Below are 20,500 nucleotides of genomic sequence, written 5' to 3'. Positions count from 1 at the left end.
GTCTCTTTTTTTTTCCTTTGAGGTATGTTTCACCTTTAAGAGACAAAAGGTCAAACAATGAAGAAATTAAACTGATATTCCAAAGTGTTATTTAATTCCAAAGATAAAGAGAAGTATTTATATTACATACACTGGAAAATTTCGGTACTATTGCTCGACTCTAAGGCAAATTAAAAATAGCACCAGCATCAATGAGATTAATATGCATTCACTGTGTGACTGCATAATGACAAGAGGAAAGCTGGAAATTCCCATACTTCAAAAGGCTACTATCTTGTTGAAAAACTGAAGCTATAATGACTTATCCTAACTAAAAGATCCTTGAAAATTCACCTGACTAAAGCTCTGGATTCTGGAACTTCTACAGACTCCCCACTTTACTGCAATCTAGTTTAACTACTTTAATAATTCATTAATACTAAATGAGAGTACTACGAAGTGAAAACTGATGCCCATATCTGGGATGCTTGAGAAACACTTGAACAATTAAGATACCAACATACAAAAATACCCATTATCAGGAAAGAGGTAATTCGTTCCTCTGCTCCCAAACATTTATTTCATTGCCCACTCCATCACCATTCTGTTGACACCACACAATTTCACAAAGAACAAACTGAGAGGAAAACCATTCAACCAACAAGTGTTAACTCATGGTAAGTATATCAGTAATACAGTCTGCATTCCAAAACAACGTTATACACATTAATTTATTTTGATCAGGCTTCTATTGCCATCTGTTTGCATAATAACCCAGCAATTGGTGTAATAGGAACTGCAAACTGATCCATGGACTGGTGACTGATGCCTGGAAAATAACCTTGTAGCAGGTTATTAGAAATTTTGCATGCTACCTTGAAACTTGCATCATTTGTTTGGATGACATCTCATCTGATGTTTCATTTAAAAGAAATCAAAATCCAACCTCCCAAATTCTAGGGCATATGGCCGGATAAATTACACTGGAATACTTACCTAGAGCTGTGAAATCTGAACCAGATTTAAACAGAGCTGAAGCTAGGAGCTGAAACTGTGGAGGGGAAGAGAAAAAAGCAAATTAGCTAGGTAAGCACATTGGAGAAAAAACTCCTATAATTTCGACCATTCATTAGCCACTGGATGTCTCCGCACATGTGTTGCATAAGTCTATTCACCAAAAAGTGGCTAGAAGAACACCGTATTTAGATTAAACAACATGCTGACTTTTCTAGTGGACTGCTATTATCATTTTCCAAAATACTAGACCAAGTCCTGGAATTACTTTATTTTAAAAATATATTAAAGTATGTATTTATTAAGGAACAATAGGTCAACTGAAATATAAAATATTACTCACTACCATATGATCCAGCAATTCCACTCTTGAGTATACATCCAAAGAAAATGAAAACACTAATTTGAAAAGATACATGCACTCCAATGTTCACAGCAGCATGATTTACAATAGCCTGATATGGAAGCAACCTAACTGTCCATCAACAGATGAATGGATAAAGAAGATGTGGTATATATATACAATGGAATACTACTCAGCCATAAAAAAGAATGAAATAATGCCATTTGCAACAACATGGATGGACCTAGAGGGTATTATGCTAAGTGAAATAAGTCAGACAGAGAAAGACAAATACTAGATGTTACCACTTATACGTGGAACCTAAAGAATAAATGAATGAATAAAACAAAACAGAAAGACTCACAGATAGAGAGAACAAACTAGTGGTTACCGATGGGAAGATGGAAAGGGGTAGGGGCAGGACAGAGATAAGATTAAGAGGTACAAACTACTATGTATAAAATAAATAGGCTACAAAGATACATTGTACAGCACAGGGAATATAGCCAGTATTTTATAATAACTTTAAATGGGATATAATCTATAAAAGTATTGAATCACTATTTTACACACCTGAAACTAATATAATATTGTAAATCAACTATACTTCGATTAAAGAAAAAGAAAATTACTCATTTGGGAATCTATCACATATAGAGAGACTGATGCCCTGTGTACACAGTTATTGAACTTCTAGTAAATATGAATTCTCACTTCAAAAATAAATGCATGCTACTGTAAAACACCTGATGTCTCTGTGTAAATCAAACTCTGAGAAAAAAAGCATGGTTATTATGCATAAGCCACCCCTAAATTACAACTTAGATTGGTATTCCACGGTCATATATAATTGTATTATTATATAATTATAAAGGCTCAAAGGTCTTTTTTACATTGAAAAAATGTTGTAAGTGTTGATTAGATTCCCAGGCCAGCCAGAGTTAGTTTAAATCAGACAATGCAACTGAACAATGACAAAATAAGATAAAACTATTGCATCACTGGTACTTTAACAAATTGGTAAAGAAATAAAAATTTAGGAGAACTATTCATATTTATCTTGAATGAGGATACTGGAAAACAGGTAAGTTAAAGGAAGGAATAAGAGTATACAAATGAGTAGAATCTCAGTGGAGTTTACTTGGCACTTTGCGAGGCTTGAGCAGTTGATACCACTGATTCTTCAGGACGTATTTGACACTTAATACTTGTAGCCTTTAAAATTTCAGGTATCAGTCACCTGATTAATGATCCCTTGAATGTAAGAAACTGCACAAATTAGTTAGGAAAAAATGGGATAAAAGGAAGAGTTAAAAATGTATGAAACTTCTTCATATATTCTGGGTATCAGTCCTCTGTCAGACGTATCTACTGCAGATATTATTTGGTCTGAGGCTTGTCTATTTTTATTTTTATTTTTTATTTTTGGCCACATAGTGTGGCCTGTGGGATCTTAGTTCCCCGACCAGGGATCGAACCCAGGCCCTCTGCTGTGAAACCCTGAAGTCCCAATCACTGGACCACCAGAGAATTCCCTCATCTATTTTTTTTGATAGTGTCTTTTAATGAGTAGAAATTTTAATTTTGTTGAAGTCCAATTTGTCAACTTTTTATGATTAGTGCCTTTTGTGTCATGTCCAAGAAAGCTTTGCTTATCCCAAGGTTCTGAAGATAATCTGTTTTCTTCTTAAAGTTTCATTGTTTTGGGTTTTATACTTAGATCCATAATCCATCTTAATTTTTGTGTTAAGAGTGAAATAGGGGTTGAGATATCCAGTTATTTAGCACTATTTGTTAAAAAAAACTTTCCTTATTGGACTTGGTGCTCTGGTCAAAAAAATAAACTGACTGCATATATATGAGTCTGTTTCTGAACTCTATTCTGTTCTATTGATCTATTTGTCTATCCTTAAGGCAGTACCACACCACCTTGATTACTATGGCTCTATACAGAGTCCTGAAATCAGGTATTAAGTATGAGACCTCCAACTTTTTCTTTTTTCAAGATTGTTTTAGCTAGTCCAAAGCCGTTGCATTTCGACTAAATTTTAGAATAAGTTTGTCCATCTCCTCAACAACAACAAAGAAACCCAAACTGGCTGGAATATTGAAAGGAACTGCATTAAATTATAAACCAATTTGGGGAGAATGGGCATCTCAACACTTTTTAGTCTTTCAAACCACAACTGTGATTTATTTCTCCATTTATTTAGCTATTCTTTAATTTCTTTGTCATCTAAAAATGCAAACAATTTTACTTCCTCCTTTCAAATCTATATGCTGTTTCTTTTTCTTACCATATCGTACTAGCTAGGACTTCTGGCACAATGCTAAATAGAGGTGTTGAAGCAGACAACCTTTCCTTGTCATAATCTTAGGGGAAAGGGTTTAATGTTTTACAATTAACTATGGTACTAGCTGTATGTTTTTCACAGATGTCCTTTATGAGATTTATGATGTTTCCTTGTATTCCTGGTTTGTTAAGAATTTTTATCATCAATGCGTTTTGCATTCTGTCAAATGCTTTTCTTCACTTATTGAGATGATCTGTGGTTTTTCTCTTTCATTCTGCCTATGTGGTGAAATATACTGATTTTCAAATGTGAAACCAACCTTGTACTCCTAGCATAAACCCCCTCTTGGCTATTGTGCATTAACCTTTTTATATATTGCTGGATTCAATTAACTAAAATTTTCTTAAGAATTTTGTATCTACATTCACAGGGGTATTGGTCTGTAATTTTCTTTGCTTGTAATGTCTTTTTTGGGTTTTTACATCAGAGTTAAGCTGCTTCATAAAAGGATTTAGAAGGTGTTCTGTCTTATTCTGATTTCTACGAATCTATACCAAATTGGCATTTTTTTCTTCCTTAAAGGGTTGATAGAATTTACTGATATAGCCATCCAGGCCTAGTATTTTCTCTCTTGGAAAGTTTTCAATTACAAATTCAATCTCTGTAATTGATATGGAGTTCCTTAAGATTTTCTAATTCTTCTTGTGTTAGTTTTGGTAAGTTGTATCTTTCAAGAAATTTGTTCATTTCATCAAGTTGCTGAATTTGTTGACAAACTTGTTCATATTATCTCCTTAGTACACTTTTAATGTAGGTAGGGCTGTAATGATCTCCCCTTTTCATTTGTGATGTTGATAATTTATGTTTTCATTATTTGTTTCCTTGGTAAGTCTTGCTAGAGGTTGACCAATTTTAGTCACTTTTTCAAAGAACAAACTTTTCACTTTTTACATTTTTTCTACTGTTTCCTATTTTACTAATTTCCTATATTCTAGTGAATACTTATTTGGGGTTAATTTGTTGCTCTTTTCTAACTTCTAAGATGAAAGATAAACTTCATTGGCTCTAAACAGAAGGATGGGGAGAAAACTGTTATTTTAACCATCCAATTAAATAAGTGGCATTGCGATGTACTGGCCTAGAGTTTCAACAGGTACTGAGTAATAGTACACAATCTGAATAAAGTCAGTCCTCTCTCCCCAGCTTCAGACTTGAATATCCAACTATCACTTCAACATCTCAAGCTGGCTGTTTCACAGGCATCTCAAACTGAACATATGCAAAATTAAACTCCTGATTCCAGTCAGGAGGCTCCACCTTCTCATTTCAGTTGACAGTAATTCCATCCTTCTAGTTTTTCAGGCTCAAAACTTTGGAGTAATTTCTTTCAAACCCTACATCCAATCATAAAATTCCGTTGGTTCTACCTTTAAAATATATTGAGGGGACTTCCTTGGTGGTGGAGTGGTTAAGAATCCGCCTGTCAATGCAGGGGACATGGGTTCCATCCCTGGTCCAGGAAGATCCCACATGCCTCAGAGCAACTAAAAGCCTGTGTGCCACAACTACTGAGCCTGCACTCTAGAGCCCGCGTGCCACAACTACTGAGTTCACGCACCGCAACTACTGAAGCCCGTGTGCCTAGAGCCCGTGCTCCACAAGAGAAGCCACTACAATGAGAAGCCCATGCACCGCAACGAAGAGTATCTCCCGCTCGCTGCAACTAGAGAAAGCCCACGCGCAGCAACGAAGACCCAATGCAGCCAAAAAAGTATATACATACATACATACATATATATATGTGTGTATATATATGTATGTGTGTGTATATATATATATATATATATAGAGAGAGAGAGAGAGAGAGAGAGAGAGAGGGAGGGAGGGAGGGAGGGAGAGAGAATCTGATCTATTTTACTTCTCACCATTTCTATTGCTACTACTTTGCTCTGAGCAACAATCCCCCTTGCTTAGATTTCTACACCTCCCTCATAGTTCTCTTTGCCCCCATCCTTGTTCCCTTTTAGTCTACTCTCAATAGTCAGAGTGACCAAATTAAAACATAAAGCAGATGATATCACTCCTCTGCATGGACAATACCCTGAACCGGCTCCCTATTCAGAGTAAAAGCCAAAGTCCTAATAATGACTTACAAAGTCATTCATAACCTGTTCTGCCAATCCCTGCTCTTACCTCTTGGACCTCATCTCTGACTACTTTCACTCTCCTTACCTCTACTCCAGCCACAAGTATCTCCTTGCTGTTCTAAACAAAGCCAAATAGTCTCATCCCAGGGTCTCTGTTCTAGCCCTCCCTTTGCTAGGAATTATCTTCCCCAAATTATCTACTTAGATCACTCCCTCATATTCTTCAAGTCTTTGTGCAAATCTGATTTCCAAATGAGGTCTATTATGATTATTCTATTTAATACTGCAACTGCCCAATTCTTACCCCTTATATATATATATATTTTTTTTTTTTAACGTAGATTTTATTTATTTATTTTTGGCTGCGTTGGGTCTTCGTTGCTGCGCGCGGGCTTTCTCTAGTTGCGGCAAGCGGGGGCTACTCTTCATTGCGGTGCGCGGGCTTCTCATTGTGGTGGCTTCTCTTGTCGCAGAGCACGGGCTCTAGGCACGCGGGCTTCCATAGTTGTGGCTCGAGGGCTTCAGTAGTTGTGGCTCGCGGGCTCTAGAGCGCAGGCTCAGTAGTTGTGGTGCACGGGCTTAGTTGCTCCGCGGCATGTGGGATCTTCCCGGACCAGGGCTTGAACCCGGGTCCCCTGCGTTGGCAGGCGGATTCTGAATCACTGCACCACCAGGGAAGTCCCCTTATGTTTTTGATCTCTTTTTAACTTTCCTATAATACTTATCAAATTCTAATGCACGGTATAATTTATTTAATATGTTTATTGTTCCTCCCCACTAGTATGTAAGTACCTCCTGGGCAAGTATCTTGTTTGGTTCACTGGTATATCTCTTGTACCTAGAAGAATGCCTGGCATATTGTAGGAACTCTACACAATCTGTTAAATAAATTGACACCGGTACTTTGGAAGCTCAGTAGAAAGATAATTAATACAAAGTGTGCAATACTGGCTGAAAACTTGTTTTTCTTGTTCCTTCTCTATTACAGAATCCTCTCTGAAAATGGTAGAATCAGTTTAGGGACCCTTTTCTTGGCCCTTTTCTAGAAAAAAATATAATGTTCATAAACTTTATTATAAGCTCATCACCAATTTAGAACCCATGCTCTGGAGACTGGAAGAAAGCAAAGAACCATTATTAGTTGATAGTCCACCAGCATTTTGTGACTAACAGACACAATGATGACCCAAAAAAGGGGGAGAAAAATCTAAAAACCACTTCTGGTTGCTGACAAAATCATTTAATATGATGAAAAATTTGTAAAACATACATAGAGAACAAAACCAAGCTACTACAGAAAATGAAGAGCAGTAAGGCCTTTCTCAAAAAGGGGAATGATTTCTTACAATGAAAAGCGAAGATCTATATGCCTCACTAACAGATACTGTAAGTACATATATATACTGGAGCTGTCACCAAGGGATTTCTTTCCCAAAACGAAATCTGTTCACACATTTTTAAACAAAAGAATAACCTTACAGACCAGTAATTCTCAATTTTTTAGGTGTGTTTTCAGTTTTCCATTGTAAAAGAGCAGACAGAGGAGAATCTTAGGGTGAGGGTACTGTTCTGAAAAAGTTTCTAAAGTGATTCTGATACTGACATACACACGAATAACATCATTTTTACTAACTTCTACTAGGGTTAAACAACTCTTGATAGATACAGCTTTTCAGAAATGGAGTGGAAGTCTGTGGCATACAAAATCACAATTTGATACTCTTCAGGAAAAGAGAAACCCACTACCAAAATTCTTAAAATGACTGTTTGAACTTGAGATACTTCCCTGTCCTGGACTTTCCTACTAGCTTAGCTTTAAGAGCAAACTGTCTGTTTTCTTTGGCCTACTTGCAACTCACACAGCTGAAATTATTTACTTTGAAATATTTTGTTTTGGTTTGGTTTTAAAAAATAAAAGAAAAATGAATGTTCCCGGATTATAGCCATTTTAGACAGACTATGGTGAAAACACAAGAAAATCCATTTATAACTCTCAAATGCATGGTCTAACAAAATGAACATTAATGGACTCTTCACAACTATGTTCAGTTTATAAGCCATAACAGATTAAACCAAATATATTCTGCTACTTGGCAAAATCGTGACAATTCTCCCTATTTCAAATAGTATCATGAACTGACTGAAGACTCAAGAAAAGACAATTAACTGTCCTTTTTCAGGGGGTTTTAAAGTGTGTTCTGCTGATTCTCCACCTACTGAAGGGTTGTAACCAATACTGAGTAAGAGAACTAGGGCTTATTTTCACAGTAGGCAACTATGAAAGAGTATTTCTTTGTTTTGGTGCCAAGGACATGCAGGCTCTTCTGTTTGAAAGTACAATGAACCTGGTGCCTGAAAGTCATTCAGTCTGATACCTGTGTCAATGCTGAACAGAGAAAAACACTGCTTGATGTTGCTATTACAAAGCCAAAGCACAGCAACAGCTAACAGGGAAATAGATGCAAGGAACAGAACTACATATAATCACCACTTCTGAGAATGGAAGGTAAAATGGATTGCAGTTCAGATGTTGCTAGATGAACTATGAACAAGAATAGTTGGCAAAAGGAAGAAGTGACAAAAGGAATCTTAGAAGTTGGAAGAGAGGTTGTAAGACCATGAAACTCACTGCAGGTATATTCACACACTGTGGATATGCAAATATGCCCTAAGAATATTAAATCTTAGAAACAGTTGCTTCCATCCCATGTTATGTATCAAAAAAACTGAAAAGTAATGATCTGTTACTAAGTTCTCAAGCTTAGGGGCTACTGATGAACAAAGTTAGTAGCCTATGGTAAAACTGTACTGCTACAACATTCATATAACTAAATATCAAGCCAGCAAAGATTCTACTCCCACCAACCTCTCTTCACTTTCTCCTTACAATAAAGGAGAGTTTTCTTTCTTCTTTTAGGGGATTTTGGAGTATCAGTAGAAAAAGTTTATATTGAACTTTATGTAACCCTTAAGTAAAAGAAGTATGGAACTATGGTAGAAGTAAAATTTTCTATTTCCTTCCCAATACAAAATCTAATGACTACTTAAAACTTTATACCTGAGAATCCTTTTGAGTGGATCACAGGTTTTTGTGTGACCTGAATCTTAGATTACCACATGCAAATATGTCTACTCAATTTTTATTTCATCTGCTCTGTACCATTTTTAAGATTTTTAGTGTCATCATATTTTCCTCACTTTCCTTTAAACACCCAAGAGCAAAGTCAACAAATATAAGTTAGAAAGACATTTTTTTAAACGTTCAATTTCTGAAGTTTATTACCACCTTTACCTCTTTTGTCTCTTCTGGGTCTGAATGATCCACAGTTATATAAAGATCATTTTGTAGATATTTCAGAGCACTAAGGGGATCCATTTGGGCCTTCTCTTCAAACCTAGAAAATGTAGACAAGAATAATAATTGTCTAGAGTTATGAAAAAACATCAGAAATGTCTTTTAAACCCAGAGTGGAATACTCTGTATCTGAGAAGATATTGTGGATATCTAAAAAACCTGTGTTTAACAATCCAGAAGTAAGAATACTGACACATATATAAATAGTGTACACGTGGAGTCCCTGGAGATGTAATGGTAATGTCAGGCTGTGGTGCTAGAGACTGGATAAGAGCATTTCCGACCCTCCTCTTAGAACTATAAGCTAAGATTAAATCAACTACAAAACATAGTGAATATGTCAAATATTTTATATAACAGAAGTGCAAAATAGCCAAATATGTTTCATAAAAAAACAAGTAGAGATAAAATAAAAATACTTTCCTAGATTTGTGTCATATACTTTCCACTGGAGGTGTTTAACAGATACTTCAGAAAGTGAAATGAGTATAGTTTCTTTTAATGAGTATCATTAACACTGATTAGATATTTTTAATGAGACTATTTCCATGTCTCAGTCAGTAATAACAATAACAACTGTAGCAATCATTTATCAATCATTTGTTTTGTGCTAGACACTGTATCAAGTATCTTACATATATCATTTCATTTATCCTCCCATAACTCTATGATGACAAGTTTATCATCATTTAAAAAAAAAAAACAGATGAGGAACTGAGCCTAGTAAATGAACTTGGCCAAGCTAAGACCTAGTAAGTGGCAGAAGTAGAACTAAACACGAGTCTCTCTGACTCCAAAGCTGAAAGGAAACAATGAATTTTCTTAAATTAAAAAAGTCTGCTTGGGACTATATATCTATTTAAATAATGATAATTCCTTTTGTAACAGCATAATTATATATGTATTTATTTCTAATAAACTGGTATGCTTTTCAAAATATTATACAGAAAGAAGACATTTAATTTCATTTGGGAAAGGAAAATAGTGAAGAGCCTTTCACAACTGTGTTCAGCTGATGTCATCAATAATTTCCTATCTTTAGAGCTAATCTCAGTGATAGGGTACCTGGAGGGGCAAAGACTGGCAAAATATTACAGTTTTCTTGTACCAGATAGTACCCTGATTGTCAGCCAGCCTTACAACCCTCAGATGAGAGTCTTAGGTGCATGTTACTCTACCATCTTGTCCACAATGAATTAGACCAGAGTTTTGGCACCTGAGCCAAAAGCAATCGTCTTGAGCTTGATGAGCAATTTATAAAGTGGCCTGGCAGAATTCTTTCCAATAGGGATACTCTCTCTAGGGAACTCTCTCTAAGAAGATACATTTAGAGAATCTGAATGTGAGATACACAAGGACACAAAAAACATGCAAAACACAGAAGGCAATAAGCAGAAGATATGAGATGACAGATTCCTTCTCTTCCTATCCTTCTCTCCCTTCCTTCCTACTACCTAGCTACCTAGCCACCTACCGAAGCCGTTAAGGGAAAGCAGAGTCAGGAAGTAGAACAGGAAAAACAGACAGAAAGAAGCAGAGAGAGAGAGGCTCAGTTACAAGGAAAGCTACTTCAGTAGCTCCTAGCTATCAGAATTGTCTCAGTATCCTAAACAATTCTCCACCAGGCCTCACTGTTCAAGTGCTGAGGAAGCACCTTAATTCTCTGGATAGTCTCATAATAAATTCTTTTTCAGTGAGCTATCCTAAGTATGTCTTTATCCTTGTAACCTGACAACTTAACCAACACACACCTACTGTACTATTAAATAAATCCAGCAAAGGGATCCATTTTCCTGGAAAGTGTGTTCTCTCTTTTCTTTTTTAAGCTTTTTTGTTAGCCTGCAAAAACTTATTACTGGACTTGTGTCTGCAGTCTAGAATTATATTTCAGCCAACAATTCTGCCCTCTACCTAAAGGAACAAGGAACTAATCGTATTAAAATTTTTTTCTTTTGCCCCTTTCCACCCCCAAATCATCAATATGTTTGGAAACTTGAATGCTATAGGAAAAAACAGTGGCACTTTATTTTCTGTATTATGTGGCACCATTAAGAACAAAGACACTTTCTTGGCATTCAATATACTTCACTCCCTCCAAATTTATATTTTAACTAAAATTTATACTTTAAAATTTCTATTTTAACTAAATAGTAGCAAATTTCAAAGGTCGATTATTTGCCCAATCACAGAAACTTGCTGCCTTTCAACTTCAGTCACTTTATTTCATGAATCATTCTCACACTCACAAGATTTGCTAGAGTCTTTCATAATGTAATTAAAAATTTAAATAATTTGTTACTGATTATTATTTTCCTTATCCACTTTCATTCTTCACTTTGTGCCTTTACTAGCACAAGTCACTAATGATGTTTTGTACTTGAAACTTAAAACATGCCGTAATATATATTTCAGATTCCTATAAATTGTCATTTCACCTGTCCACTGATAGATTTTTAAAGGAGAAAAATGACTGCCAAAGATCAAAAATAATAATACTTCTTAGGATGGGTTGGTTGTGGGAAAATGAATAATTCTACTTACTTCCAGAAGGAATGAAAATTAACTTTCTGGAGGGCAACGTATAATTCATCAATTCTATCGTTATCCTACAGAAATTTTGGATAGGGGTGCATATGGAAGTATATAATAACATTAACTACAGTGTTATGTATAATTGCAAATAAGTTGGAAATAATCTAAATATTCAACAAAAGGAGACTAGTTAAGTAACTTACACAGAGTAGAACACTATGTAGCCATTATAATTATGATTTCTATTTTTATTTTTTACCATGGTAATAAGATGTTTATAATACATCACTCATTAAAAGACATAAGATTCAAAGCAAGATGATTCTTATTTTTTAAACAAACAAAAATTCTGTTTGTGCACATACAATTCAAGGGATACACACCAAAATATTATTTCTGAATGGTGGGATGAGGGATGATTCAATTCTTTGTGGTGGGGAGAGAGGACTTTTTTTTTTTCCTTTACTAACCATGGATTACTTTTCTAATTAAAAGCCAGAGGAAAGTGTTTATAAGTAAGTTCGAATTCTTTACATACAGCACTAGACAACCTTCTTTAATCTCTAGCGGGCTTTTGGTCAGGAAATTTCTTTTAAAAGCTCAACTCAACATTCTAACTATAGTTGTTGTATCTGAAGTAGGAAAAAAAACCCATTATGATTGAGAATAATATGCAGGATCTAGCACACAAAATTGCTCATAAATGGTACCTATTATCATCATTAAAAGATAAACTTCTCTCCCTCCAAATTGTAAATTTTTATTACGATCTAACACTACCAGTAACCAAAGGGATAGATGTATTTTTCTACATTTTTCAGCTTATCACCTGCTAAGGCTAAAAAGCAAACATGACCGAGGAGATATATGAAAATGTTTGATTATGTGATTTTGCAATTACATGGCAAAAGTAATGATGTAAAGCTATAATCATACTTGAAGTTGCATTCTGAAATATCAAATTATAAAGAGATTATTTACTCAACTATATCATCACATTCACTGTTAAGAGAGTTATCAATAGGTCAGTCACATGCCAATAATCTAGAACTGATATAATCTGTAGTGGTTAGGCCTTGAGTTACTTGAAGGTAGGTTCATCACGTTCATAGAAACTTTTTCCATTAACAGCTGCAAAATATCCTTGCTCTATCTTTAATAATTTTTAGCATCAAGATCTATCTTCACTTTGTACCGTCCTTTGAAAGAAGAAAGCAAAAATAAGGAGAACAGGGCACTTACAAAAGTCATGATCTTCACAGTACTTACAGTGTCATGTCACTAAATTTCCAAAGACAAAGTCACACCTCCAAAGCTTAGGTAATACCAACAATAGCTGATAATGCTAAATAAAAGTTTTCAGTGATTTATTTTTATACCTGTGTTTTCTTATGAGGTACTTGCAATGCCTCAGTAAGTAATCTTTTGAAGGCCTACACAATTTCAGTGACCAGAAGTCATCTAATCTCATCTTTGGGGAGCAAGATTTTCCTGGATTCCCACCAAATAAATAATGAACCTGTAATAAATAAAACAAACCAGATTTTTAAAAAATGCATGCATACTCAAGAAACTACGAAAGTCAAAGTAAAATTTCTTCATTTTGGTAGTAGTGTGTAACAAGTAACTTCTTTAGCTTTACTAAAGACTAAAACATTATTACATGTCTACTAAAGGCTGCTTCTGCTTTTTCTCAAGTTTCCATTTTACTTTAAAGTACTGTGACTACTTCCTTAAATTACATTTTCTATTAAAATAAGTTGTATTTACAACTTATAAGTTGCACTGACAATGGAAGACATAAAACAAAAGCAATGATAGTAAGAAGCTATTCCAAGATACTGAGTTTGCTTAGGGCAACAAATAATGGGGATTATCAAGTTAATCAAGTGTTGATCATAATAAAAAATGATATCTTTTAAAAAACTGACACACAAGTTGAATCACTGAAGGTCAACAGTAACTAGAAACTTTAAAAATTTTAGCATCTTACTTTTGCTTTAGCCTTAATGCTGAATATTTTTAAATGGCATATATGATTTGTGAAATAACTTTTAAAATATTTTTCTATTATTCAATTAACATCAAATAAGAAATGTAAAAGGAATACTATAATGATTTCACTATTATAATTACAGCTTTAGTAATATTCTGTACTCCAAGTGTTAAAGCAGTTCTTGAAATTTTGAAAACATTTATAACCAGTAGTGTTATACAACAAAGATATTATTTATTTCTGTCCTATAGATGGAAATTCACTTATCCTTTAATTTGGGAGACTCTCAGAGAAAGGGCTTTTATTTACTCCCATGGTATCTTTTACCTAAAGTTGTCAAATGATAGAGGATTTAAATAATCATCTATGGCCTAAACAGAAAGAATACAGGTTCTGTCAGTAATTTACTATGTAATCTGAGCCCAATCATTATACAACATGTAAAATTTAAGGGAGAAATAGCTTAAGAAACCACTCTGAACACTTAGGGACACTAAAACTTCAGAATTCAGGACTGTTTTCATAGGCTGATGGAACAGATTACGTCAATCATAGATAGGAAAAATAAAGATAAAAAGACTTCTTACACAATGGGAAAATCTAAAATCAGGAAGTTATATATACCTTTTCATATCATGGAAAAAGGTATACAAGTGCTGAAAACTGTACATCTTCTACTTGAATATTCATATTGTATTGACAGAAACAGTAGGCCATGCTACGTATCAGATCTATGCAGCTAAGAAGCAGCAACCACTGACCATTTTCATAACAAGAAAAGTGTCAGGAACTGTGGACTATGCAAAAATGTTTATTCTCTTAAGGAATTTTAGGGACAGTGATATCAAATGTCTGCTACGTATTCTAGTAAATGTCAGTAATTTTTATTCAAATCTACTTAAAAATAATCAGAAACATATATTTTGAGATTCTTTCCAATTGTACATCACAGGAAGTTTACAGGTTCAATGTAGTTAGTATACCTTGTGTAACTCATCGTATACAAGCTGATGGGCAAATCTTGGACATGGTTCTTCCTCCTGAAGACTTTTACTTGGATTATCCTTTGCAGCTTGATCATTCTTATAGACGCAAGACCTGAAAGACATTGCTTTTTAGGCATTCTATCTTAGAAAATTAGCAGCAAACATAATGTTAATACAATTGTAGCAAGGAAATTAACACAATGTCTAATTACCAACAAAAAATTATAAATTTGTTCACATCAAATCTTAAAGTTCTGGTCACCCTCATAAAATAATCTGAATTTGTTAGAACTGAGTTCTGAAGTTCTTTAATGTCCATCAAAAATCTCACTTAAGAACAATGTACTTCGTGTTATGAAACAGGTTCAGCATATATGAAGGCTTAAATCAACGGCTGAAAGAGATATATCACATTTATCTATTCACAATAAAAAAGCTCACAACAGACTTCTTTCATTCTTACTGTAAATAAATGTCTTATTTAGAAAATAATAAATTCCTTAGCTGCTGAGCACCACCCTCCATTACTGAATGGAGGAAGTTCTCTGAAGTTCCTGTTTTGGAGAATATTCACTTATGTAGTAATCACAGAACATTAGAACTGGATCCTCTATGTCAGTGTTTTTCAAAGCAAAATATGCAGCAGTTCTGTGAGATACTCTGTGACAAAAGGGTCCTAGTTTGAAAATGCTAAATAATAATGCTCCCCACCTTGCTCTAGTCAAACTGCTTCATTTTATTAAAAACTAAGAAAAGACCTGGGAACATTAAAAATACATTGTTCTCAAGTTTACACATCTACTTGGTAGCAAAAGCTAGAATAAAATACAATTCTCTTGACTCTCAGACCAAGAAACATCTACTAATTGAAATAATTCAGCGGTAAAATCCATTTGCTGAACATCGCTGTATACACAGGCACCAGTACTGACTTTTCCACTCCCCAATATTGATATTAAAATGTATGACATCACAAATTAACATAAGCTTTCCATCTCTCTCTTCTTTTGAATAAACCAACAACCTCAAATAAATGTTACACTGTGATTGCAGCACAGACAAGAGCTACTTACCAACTATTCCTTACAATGTCATAAATCCAGAATGAATTTCTGACATTCTCTTCCCTCTTTTCCTTGTCTTTGCTGAGTCCAGATAAGACATGTATTTCATTCAGTTCTGGATCAATGGTTGCTCTCTGTGTGAATCCTGTCATTGGAACTATAAATTGAAAGAGAAAATAAGATGACAGTATTAACATTAGTTAACAGATTAGTACTACTCTATAAAAGATTACTACATCCTTACCCTGCTCTACTTGTGTCCACAGCACTTACCTTCTAACAGACTACATAACTTTTATATTAAACAATAATCAATTGTTTACTGCCTTCTCCCCACTCGAACATAAGCTCTATAAGGGCAAAGGTTGTTTGGTTCACTGTTTTGTTCCCAGTGCCTAAAACAATTGCCTGGCATATAATAGTTACCCAACTATTTGCTGAAATAAATGAATGCTAACTACCAGAATGGAGTTAGAAGGAGGGAAGAGATAGAAAGAGGTATGCAATGTAATCATTTTTATTGAGGAAAAGGGCAATGCTTTATTTAACTGATTTATTACCTGGGTCAGCTCTAATTTAATAGCAGAGACAAAATATTCAAATCTCAACTGAGAAAAACAAAAATTTGATACACAGGTTTGTTCAATAAGGTCAAAGTCATCTAAAATACCTGTTCAAGACCTACAATGAAATGACATAATTTCCAAGAAAAATAAAATAAAATAAAATATTTGGGGCTAAAATATGCCATTTTGTTTTCCTGAGTGGCTCGAATTCCCCAGAGTTAATTTTCTGAGAAAATATTTTATTTCCTGAGAAATCCATTAAATGAGTGATGGTCACTCGGCATTATCCAGTAATTTGTAAAACACTGATATAGCAAAGGCAAATTTTCTCACTATTATTATTTGGAAATATTAGTTGAAATATAATTTTATGATTCACAACATACTTGCCACAGATCTAAAAACAATGCCACTGTTTCAACACTACATTTCTTTTATACACAATTGTCATATGCTGAAAAAGCTAAACAAACATCAGATTGAAGTAAAACATTTCAATCAATCCAGAATACTATGGGAGGAGATGCTAACCACATTGATATTTATTCATCTTTAACTACTTTCGCAGGGCCAAATGATGCAATATGTATTTTTTCCTAGTTTAATTCATGGGTCCTTTTACATTCATATTCAATAAATTTGTTTGGAACATTTTAGAGACTATCCAAATGCATCTCACAGTAAATATATTAAAAAATTATACACACATATATAACACAATACATAATTTGTATGCATCCATACACAAATACATTTATCTTTATACACACACATCAACCTAATCTTAACAATAACCTCAACCCTCACAATACATAGTCTTTAGTGGTTATGTAAAACCTGGTATTTTCTAATTAAGCCTTGATAAACTTTCAAAAGTGCCCAGGTTCTGACCTCTGTTCCTCAGATAACCTTGGAAGAAAGATAAAACAGTAAAGAAATGAAATCATTTTCATTAGTGGTAGAAGTAGAGGACATAACTGCCTAAATGTATTGCACTTAAATTTCTTCATCCCGTGTAGAATTCTATAACATGGGTTGACAAACTATGGATTGATCTGACCTGCCTAGGGTCAAATCAGGCCTCAGTCATTCATTTACATTTTGTCTGTGGCTGATTTCACCCCACAATAGCAAGGCTGAGTAGTTGCAAGGGCAATATTACATCTGGCTCTTCATAGAAAAAATTTGCTAACCCCTATTCTATAATCTTTTAAAATGCAAATATCAGAGATGTATGACTTATTATAAATGAATGCAACAAACTGCTTACCTAAAATAAGGACCCACTTAAATATCTTAAATATGGAAACGGAAATTTCTGAGTGGAATGGAAATCAGTGCAGAGGGAAAGAGATTCCGAATTCTATAAAACGGGGCTGGGTCACCGAGAGGAGAATAAAAGAGTACTGGGCTAGGGGAGGCATGTAAGAATGTTACATGCTTTCTCTTCCATACTGTCACATTTTACCTAGAAGCAGCTTTGTAGCAGAAGAGAAAAATGACAAGTGTTGCTTCTCAAAAATGAAAGCAGTGGGCAGGTTTACAATACTCAGGGAGGTAAGACTACCATGTTTATAACATCTGTACTATAAGTATTATAAAAAATTACTTTGATTATAAAGCGGATTAGAAAGTATACACTTCCCATTTCTTTGATCTTTCATATACAATATGCCTTTTATTCTGCGTAATGTTGACTTTTGCCTCAAAGTTATACATTTAAATCTTTTATTGGCTTTTCAAACAGCTTTACAGAATATCATTCACATACCATATAATTCACCTATTTAAAGCATACGGCTTGGGTTTTTTTTTAGTATATCCACTATAAAACCATCATCACAATCTAATTTTAGAATATTTTCATTACTCCAAAAAGAAACCCTGTACCCATTAGCAGTCATTCCCCATCCCCTTTCACATCTCCCCACAGGGTCACTGCATCATTTGACATGTCTATCAACAATCAGTGTGCAGCACAGACAGGCAAAGTGAGAGGCTCGTGAGATACAAAGATCAATTAGGAGGCTGTTAACAGTACAATGGTGTGGACTGGACGAAGGCAGTAAGGAAATATTAATAAAGAAGCACGATTTCTATCAGCAAAAAAAGGGAGGAGATGTTATGTCAAAAGTACAAAAATCTCTGGACTGGCTTAACAGAGACCAAGCTTGGAGCAGAAACTTGTGAAAAATAAGAGTAAAAATGTTTCACTGAAACTTTTTCGAGGTATCCAAATATTTTACTCTAAGAATATTCAAATGTAAAAATCTCTCAAGGACAGAATTTCTATTACTCCTTAAGTTTACATACCCTTACAAATATAATTTTTATTGCATACTAATGACAAGGAAAAATGTTTATATATATGTGTGTACGTGAATTGAAGAAACATAAAAGAACATACACCAAAAGATAAATAATAGTTATTGGAGAGGGGGAAGTTAGAACATTTTAACTTTCTATTACAGAATATGAAAAGTTTCAATATATATTGCTTTTATAGTTATAAGAAAAGAAGAAAAATCTAAACCAAAACACAGAAAAAAAAATACATCTGGGTATAAATACTGGGGACTATTAGTAATAAGTGAAAAATTCTCACACATCCTCCCAAATTTCTCATGAACAAAATTTTACATTAATATTTGGAATGCTGTTATTTAGATGGAAAGGGAATTCATAAAATTGTCAAAAGACAGTTTTACTGACACTAAAAACACCAATGTTTTTAAATCATTTAGTTGCAAAACTAAAACTAGGTATTAAAAAGTATTTTTTATTTTTTAATCTAAAATATAAAAATGAAAACTTACATCTGAAGAGTTCCTAAAGATCAGGCGGTTAATTCAAACTTACACTGAATGTATCCATGTTAATGGCTTTTTGCGTAAATTTTACAAATTGTACTGAAGTTTAATTCCTATTTCCACTCCATTCCACATACAGTAACAATTCAAAAAACATTTCAATAAAAAAACAAATAAAAATAATTTTTCCTCTGATTTGAAAAGATAGATGCACCCCAATGTTCACAGCAGCACTATTTACAATAGTGAAGACATGGAAGCAACCTCAATGTCCATCAACAGACGGAAGGATAAAGAAGACATGGTGTGTGTGTGTATGTGTGTGTGTGTGTATAAAATGGAATACTACTCAGCCATAAAAAAGAATGAAATAATGTCATTTACAGCAACATGGATGGACCTAGAGATTACCACTAAGTGAAGTCAGAAAGAGGAAGACAAATATCATACATCATCGCTTATACGTGGAATCTAAAATATGATACAAATGAACTTATTTACAGAACAGAAACAGACTCACAGACATAGAAAACAAACTTATGGTTACCAAAGGAGAAGGCGGGTGTGGATAAATTAGGCGCTTGGGATTTGCAGATACAAACTACTATATACAAAATAAACAACAAGGTCCTACTGTATGGCACAGGAAACTATATTCAGTATCTTATAATAATCTATAATGGAAAAGAATATAATGGAATCACTTTGCTGTACCAGAAACTAACACAACATTGTAAATCAACAATACTTCAATAAAAAAATAATAAAGTTTTTCATATCTACCTTCAAAAGCAGTCTGGATTTCTCCAAGAAACTATTAAAAATGTCCATTTTCTGTAATACTCTAAATCTAATTTGTTATCTCCTTTGTAAACAGAAGGAAAAAACCCCCCATTTTTCATTTTAAATGAAGATTTTATGCACTTATTAAAGAAAATTAAAATGTAAAAAATTACATGTACACATGCGTCAAAGAATTATGGTCTAGCCCTAGTAAGCATTTTAGACTTGAATTTTTACTACCGACAGAAGCTGCTTATGAAATCTCAAGGTTGGGGCTTTTGGTTTTAGACAGAAAACTAAACATTAACTACATTATCCCTCTTTCCCATCATCCCGCTGGAATTGGCAGAAACAATATTCTAGCAAAAAGAAAAACAAAAAAGCAGGTCTAGAGAAGAAGAAAGTATGTCAAGAATGTATCAATAGATAAGAAATTTTGAGGAATCTTGAGAAATAGAAGTTGGGGTTATACGACAGGAAATCACAGCCAAGGAAAGAGAGCCCAACTCACCAGAGATAAAAGATGGAAAATTTCAGAGTAAGTCATCAAATACAAAAAGCAGGAGTAGACCTTGAGAAGCACTCCTGTGGGAGAGCTTCTAAAAAGGACACAGGGGTCTATTCTCAGTTT

General features: G+C 34.2%; 1 protein-coding gene across 5 annotated transcripts in view; it reads right to left on the bottom strand.

The window, feature by feature from the left end:
* Positions 1-20,500, bottom strand: part of MKLN1 (muskelin 1) — a 353,982-nt gene that overhangs the window by 15,414 nt on the left and 318,068 nt on the right. For all 5 annotated transcript variants that reach the window (XM_068549469.1, XM_068549467.1, XM_068549471.1 and 2 more), the window contains 5 exons: positions 15,720-15,867; positions 14,644-14,758; positions 13,044-13,183; positions 9,070-9,172; positions 976-1,030 (listed from right to left, as the gene is read on the bottom strand). In XM_068549469.1, the coding sequence (XP_068405570.1) occupies positions 976-1,030; positions 9,070-9,172; positions 13,044-13,183; positions 14,644-14,758; positions 15,720-15,867 (561 nt within the window). The remainder of the gene's footprint in view (positions 1-975; positions 1,031-9,069; positions 9,173-13,043; positions 13,184-14,643; positions 14,759-15,719; positions 15,868-20,500) is intronic.

Source organism: Eschrichtius robustus, chromosome 8, assembly GCF_028021215.1.
Source record: "Eschrichtius robustus isolate mEscRob2 chromosome 8, mEscRob2.pri, whole genome shotgun sequence".
Lineage (NCBI taxonomy): Eukaryota > Metazoa > Chordata > Mammalia > Artiodactyla > Eschrichtiidae > Eschrichtius > Eschrichtius robustus.
This window is presented reverse-complemented; position numbering and strand designations above follow the sequence as displayed.